Source organism: Anopheles nili, chromosome X, assembly GCF_943737925.1.
Source record: "Anopheles nili chromosome X, idAnoNiliSN_F5_01, whole genome shotgun sequence".
NCBI classification, from domain to species: Eukaryota; Metazoa; Arthropoda; class Insecta; order Diptera; family Culicidae; genus Anopheles; species Anopheles nili.
This window is the reverse complement of record NC_071293.1, coordinates 9,254,527-9,261,365: the sequence shown is the minus strand read 5'-3', so window position 1 is coordinate 9,261,365 and position 6,839 is coordinate 9,254,527. Positions and strand designations below refer to the sequence as shown.

The following is a 6,839-nucleotide window of genomic DNA, read 5'->3' as shown; positions in this document are numbered from 1 at the left end:
CAAGAAATCAACAACCACCGCGTGCACCACAGACTAGACACCACCAGCAACAGCATCGTTCTAAGTAATCCGAACACGAACTACACCCACAGCGCGCACAGTGACGGCAACAACAACAGCAGTGCCAGCGTAAACCGCGAGACAGACGAACGCACTACAGCCGCCATGACGGTGAGCGAGCTCAGCAATCAAGATCCTTCCCAGCATCTGCAACCACACACCGGAGCGCTCGGGCTCGCGAGTTGTCTCGTCGATGGAGCCGGCGAGCTGACGAATATACTACCGCATCCTTCAACCGTTCAACCGCAAACAGCGGCCACATCTTCCCATCAACCACGCGGAGAGTTGGTGCTCGACCTGCCAGAACCTGGTGCTGGGTCCACCTCTACCTCGGAGGACGCGGAGTTACCGGCAATGCGACCACCTATCCACCAGCAGCGGCAGCAGTCTGTGAAGGAGGAGTACCTAGGGACCGATCCGGACTACGGCACCGTCACAGCTCTCAGTGCCGATCCGAAAAGGGGCACACACCTGCTGCATCGGCCTCTTCACCAGCTACTGCAAGATTAAGGAGGTGCACGTTCGCCTCTTCTACTCCGCGGATCTGTAGACATGCGTTAGAGGACACGCAGTAGAGAACTACGATAGGCTAGCCGGACGTGTGTGAACGGAAGTGCGGACATAAAACAATATAAAATTAAGTGGAAAACAGTGCCTATAACAGTAATAAGCGAGAGTAACCTACGTAGAGGTTCCACAAAGTATAAACTAATACGATTGAGGACATCGCAGGAAAGGGACAGTGAGGTTAGATCACGCGTTAGTAGTACCGAGTTTCATTTCGAGTGTCCGAGGTGTGGAAGGCGGCAACACTACACTGCACACAGACAGGCAAGAGGTGAGCTGCGAGGCTCCGAAGCACAACCGCTCTACCACTCGTTCTTCTTTTCAACCACGCAAAACACACGCGAACTCCGGTATTTCGGAAGTTTCTTACACCTTCTGCTAGATGTTAGTATTATTAGTTGTAACCGCGAAACGATGGCGTGCTGCGACAGATGTATGTGTATGTGTGAGGAATGGGGCGCGAGCCATACGCGGTCGCTTGCTCCAGCAGCTTCCCACCGGCCTGGATAAGGCACCTTTGGACACCTTTGGGAGATGCGAGGTTTCAGCTAGTTTTCAATTATAATTATACATTTTTTTAACTCAATTTCGTCGCAGTACAAATGTTCGCTGTCTTGTGAGCGGCCAAAGGAAAGGACTTTGGGATCCTTGCTTTCGGTTCGTTGCCATTTGCACTCTACCACAATGCTGGTGAAACGCTGGAAGTGCTCAGGTGGCGCTGGTGTGCGGGATCTCAGGCGCGCTACGGCTGGAAAGGTGGAGGTTTTCGAACGCTGGTGTAGTGCGAGTTCCACCAACACCATCAACTATAATACGGGCAGTTATTCCTGTAATATATGCTGGAACGATCTCGCAGGATGCTTGGCAACCATTCGCTGGTAGCACACGAAAAAATTGTACATAGTTTTTCTTTGTCACTTGATTGGATCTGTTTGAGATTAGAATTTCGTTAAGTTTTGACCAGCGTTCGATTTATTAAGGTAAGAATGTAGGATGTGAGAAAAAGAGCAGAAAAGAGGGGAGGAATGCAAATCACTGGCTACATAGAGTTGATTCCCGACCAGTCGTTGGATGCACAGCAATAGTAGACTTGCCCGTTTGTTTAATGGCGAAATTTCGCCCTTTTTGCTCTAATCTCGGTTCGTCCTGTCGCGAAAAGGACTTCCTATGAGCATAGGTATGCTTTAAGAAAAAAGCGAGTAGGGATAACGTCTGGGAAGTGGGCGAAAACAAAGGATGCAGATGTAAGCGGCTCGTCATACGTTAGAACCGTGCGGGATATAAAACAAGATGTCTGCAATTCCGACGTTAGACCACGTGGTCTGCATTCGGGACGACTGAAGGAACTTCTCTGCCAGGTTCTTCGCCGTCTGTTTATTTCATGTACAAAAACAAACATTTTCAACAACCACAGCTCTGATAGGATGCTTTGTTGGAGTAAAAGACGTAAAAGAGTGAAAGGCACAGGATTAAGGCAGGATTACGACAAAGCGCAGCGTAGAAGATGGTAACCGAAAGACTATGCGATGCCAGCACTACCTTCGAGGAGTGAGCTTCTTGGAGGGTCAATAATTGGTAGTCCATGTTTGATTTCTATGGATTTCGTATGTTCTTTTTTCCCTCTTCACCACATGGCAACGTCAGTAGAAGAGTACATTCTGCGTTTCGGTGAACCGATCAGAGCTGAGAGACGCGCGCGTTCGTGAAACTTATCTTAATTTATTGTAAACATTAACCGTAGGCATAAGAGCAGCACTCATTTTTTTTTCTTTTTACCGATTGTATGTTGTTAAATATTTGTGCAAGCACACATACACACCCCAGCAGACTCGGAACAGTCCGCAAATTTTTAAAACAAAAATGGCCGATAGATTAGGAATACCGGAAAAGGCAGACCCCTCCGGAAAAGCCGAACGGGGTGGTGTAAATTTATACACCCACACACATACCCACACCCAAACATGAATATATAACTAATCAGCCAACCCAACAATTAAAATTGATATATTTAAACCCAGCATGATGTAGCGGTTGTGCTCTCGCTATGCGGAACGAAGAGACGGAAAGGAAGAAAAGATAAAGAAGAAAAAAGAAACACAATACACGCTCTCACAAAGCGTTGTGAGCCGTATGTAGGTGAGGAAATGTATCATATTCTTCGTTAGTGCGTCGTAATTTCGAACACCGAGTAACCAAGAGATGCGTTTGCTGCAGCCATTGTTTGTTTTTTTTTTTGCATAATTATTTTTTGTTTTATGTAAAGTACATCAAATCAAAAATAATTCGTTTTGATCTCCCTTAGTAAGTCATGCAAGATAATTATTAATTTTAACAAGTGAGGCAAACATGCAAACCATGGGAAAAGGGATATAGAATGGTCCGAAGCGGGAGATAGAGAGAGAGAAGGGCTCAAGATCAGGAAGAGAGAGAACGAGTGATCAAAGATGATACGTGACTATGGTTTTTCTACACCCAGCACGGGGAAAACACTCCCAGAGGTTCACTCGATATGCAACAAACCGAGTGAATATGTTTTCGAATTTGTAACAGTTTTGGTAACCGAAAGGAAAAACGATGAGAGAGGAAAAACCTATACACACTCACAAAACATTTCCTCTTTGAAGCGTAATTTCCCAGCGTCCATAGTTGCGGTCTTCTATGAAAACCGCACAATCTTTTCTAAAATGTTTCCCAACTATACATACATACAACAAGCACTCCTAATTATTATGCCCCAAAAACGACATATTTCGTGAAACCAAACACAAGAACGAATGCATACGCTAAGAAACCATTGCACAAACAGATGCTCGTTCGGAGATGAGAAGAATGGACGTTTTATTTTAAACAGTTCTACACGTGCTTTCCTTTTTTTCCTTTGTTTCAGTTGGTTTCAGTTTCCAATGCGACAAATCATACCGCACACGTGCGCGTACAATTGTAAATAGTTAAGTTTCGGTTGTCGGTAGGGACAAATGGGCGTGAAATTGAACGAGATGGAACGAATGGGTCGGAACGGAAGGGAAAACGCGTGCGTGCGAGTGTGTTTGTAGGAAGAGGAATGCAACATGGTGAGAGGGGGCCGCGGGGAGGGGGGGGAGGGGATTTAAACGACTTGCGTGCAAAAAAAATGGTCAAATAATAGTACATTAGTTTAGTCCAGATGCTTTAGGAAGGGAAGCAGACGTAAGTTTTAGCTAAAGAAAAGAATAAAAAAAAGGCAAGGATTATCGCGTAAGGATCTAAGTGTAAATCCGGCAAAGGATATGATTGAATCCAGCGAATTTGCTAGCAAATACGAATTAACACAAGCTGAATAAGGAGAACACAAACTAACTAAACAAATACAAAATGGCGGAGTACCGCTTCCCGCAAGGGCATGAAAGGATTATTTCAGACCTCACGTGGCAGCCAGAAATCAACCAAAATGCGATACGACATATATGAAAGCGATGAATGAGAGGATCGCATAGAAGCTTGATTTAGTACATATATATATACGCGTATATTTCTTTCTTTTTTAATTATGCCAATACTTGTTTTTCGCTACGCATTAGTGTCATGGTTTAATTAACCGAGCAGCGCGATCCTTTGTGTACACATACCGAGCGGAGGCAGGCAATTTTGGCGGATGCCGCTTTCTTAAAGAAACGGCAAGCCGTGCACACCATCCCCCCCCGCCCCCGTCCCCGTCGACCCCCAACCCCCGAACACCATTGTCCGGTCGGAGGTCCTGAGCCATAGCGCGATGAGGTCACGCTCGTCGCCCGGAAAAAGGACGACGGGACTCGAAAGGGCGGGCGCACGTCTGAAGCAGAACCTGAATCAGCTGAATTAATACTGGGGGCAAAAGGGCGGGTTTGCGCTTGGTGGCGCAATCTAACACTATGGTACTAAGTATTTACGATTAATACCATTTACGAAGAATGTATAACGTTTTTTGTCAAAGATTTGAGATGCGACACACGTACACAGCTACCAACACACACACACACATACACACAGTCGATTTTCTTTTGGCACAGCATGGAAGAAGATCGAAAGGTCTAAAACCAAGGCTGCCCGACTTTTGAAGATCAGCCCGTGGATCTGTTACACTATTCGATCCCCAATCCATAATCGAATTGTGGCACTTGAGCCACTCAAAATTACTAATTCATGTAATAAAGAAACTTAATCATAACACACAAACAGGACACAGACACACACACACACACTCACAAGCACATAGCGAACAAGTAGATTTGTGTAAGTGTAACGTAAGCAACCAACCAGCAGCAACAGCAAACAAGAAAGGAAAGCAGCATATTAGCAAACATTTGCAGAAAGACTTTGCAAATCCAACCCCCTTTTTTTGTAATCGGTAAGGCAGGTTACTGTAGCAGCAGGAAGGAAATCGATATTGGTGAGAATAAAAGTTAAATTTTAAGCAGTTAAGTAAAACAAATGCGTGGATTCGACGAAAAAAGGCAAATAAAAAGTTGATAAATCCAACTGGTTGCTCGGCACGAGGCGATTTATTTTGAATCCGAAGTTTGCTCATGCAACAATATTTTCTTTTCTAATGGCTTAAGAAACGTTTTTATAAACCAAACAAAAAGTTTGGTCGAATTGAAGAAGTAGTAACAATAATTGCTACAACAAATGAATATTTCAAGTTGCTTTTAGCTAAGTGCTTTTTCTTTATGACACTATTATCCATTTTTTAGGAGGCTATAAAATTTGTAATTTTTTTATTATTGAGGCTGCTTTTTTTTCAGTTTGTCGTTAATGCTACTATTTGATTACTTAACTGAACCATTTTTCAAATATGCGAAACGATGGTGTAAAAATTCAAGATGGTTAAAATAGTCTTCATATGAAGACATGATATTTATGCACTTCAAACATATTTAAAAATACGCTCTTGCAAATACATGCAAATTTAAGTTAGTTTAATGAAAATTCAATGCTATCCATGATACTATCGGACAGATTGTATCTTATTTGAAACAAAAAAACATAATACACTGTAGTATTCGAGACTATAACCGTTGCAGGAATGATCATAAGCAAAACTACATGCTCTAAAAATTACCCAAAAGTATTTCTCAAGTATCACAGCTGGATGTGGCACGTGGCTGGCATTTCTCTACGCTGTGGGAAACATTTCGATTCGACCATTAGTTGAGTGGTCGAGGAAACAAAAGGCTGATTAGATTACGAGAGTACATTCGTTGCCTCCATTGTGTTCGCTCTCGGCGACGGCTTAAATTTAGCGGTTTTTGTGACGGCTGATAAAGCAATCTTGACCACTAAACGGAGCTGACAGCTGAAGTGCATTCGGCAATACGCTAGTGTGCGCGTTTGTCGATATTCGCCAGTTGTGCCTTTGTGCTTCGATCGTGTTGAGCTTAGTTTACGCAGGTGCTGCAGCTGGCAGTCAACAATGGCAAAGCGACAGCTGTTTCTGATGTCCTCCTCGGCCGTGCACGGGTTCGCGTACCTGCAGCATGCCGAATCCGATATAACATCCTTTCTACGGAGGTAAGTAACGCGAGTTTGGTGGTGTTGATCCTTTTCGTAACGTGTCCTTGTTTGCCCTTTGTAGAAATGGTGTAAATCGGGTACTGTTTGTACCGTTTGCGTTGACCGATCATAATGGCTATACGGATAAAGTCGGAGGTGTACTTAAACGATGGGGATTCGCCTGTGACGGGCTGCATACCTTCTCCGATCCGGTGGCGGCCGTAAGGGCCGCTCAGGCGATCTACATTGGTGGTGGCAATACGTTCCTGCTGCTACGGACACTTTACGAGCGGAAACTGGTGGAACCGATACGAGAGCGTGTGCTGCAACAGGGTGTCCCGTACGTGGGCAGCTCAGCTGGTACGAATGTGGCCACTCGCAGCATCCAGACCACGAACGACATGCCGATTGTGTTTCCGCCCACCTTCGACGCGCTTGGGCTCGTTCCGTTTAATATTAATCCGCACTATATGGATCCGGAAGTTGGTGGCAAGCATAAGGGTGAAACTCGCGAAGAGCGCATTAACCAGTTCCATGAGCTGAACAGTGCGCCGGTGTTGGGACTCCGCGAGGGAACAACGTTGATTGTCGATGGGGAAAAGGCCACCTTGCAGGGGATGTTTCAGGCACGCCTGTTCCGACAGGAGCATGAACCAACCGAGTACGATCCAGGAAGTGATTTGAGTTTTTTGCTGCATTCATAA

The 6,839-nt window shown here is 44.9% G+C and overlaps 1 protein-coding gene across 1 annotated transcript; it reads left to right on the top strand.

Moving 5' to 3' along the window:
- The first annotated feature begins 6,036 nt into the window (after positions 1-6,036).
- On the top strand, positions 6,037-6,839 carry LOC128728911 (probable alpha-aspartyl dipeptidase). Its single transcript, XM_053822560.1, has 2 exons — positions 6,037-6,153; positions 6,218-6,839. Exons 1-2 carry the CDS (start codon positions 6,056-6,058, stop codon positions 6,837-6,839), a joined length of 720 nt encoding a protein of 239 aa, XP_053678535.1. The 5' UTR covers positions 6,037-6,055.

What these genes read in the sequence shown, in the direction of transcription:
- LOC128728911 (XM_053822560.1), top strand. Translation starts at nt 6,056, where the DNA reads ATGGCAAAGCGACAGCTGTTTCTGATGTCCTCCTCGGCCGTGCACGGG. An exon ending in ATAACATCCTTTCTACGGAG is followed by an intron (nt 6,154 to 6,217) that starts GTAAGTAACGCG and finishes TGCCCTTTGTAG; the next exon opens with AAATGGTGTAAATCGGGTAC.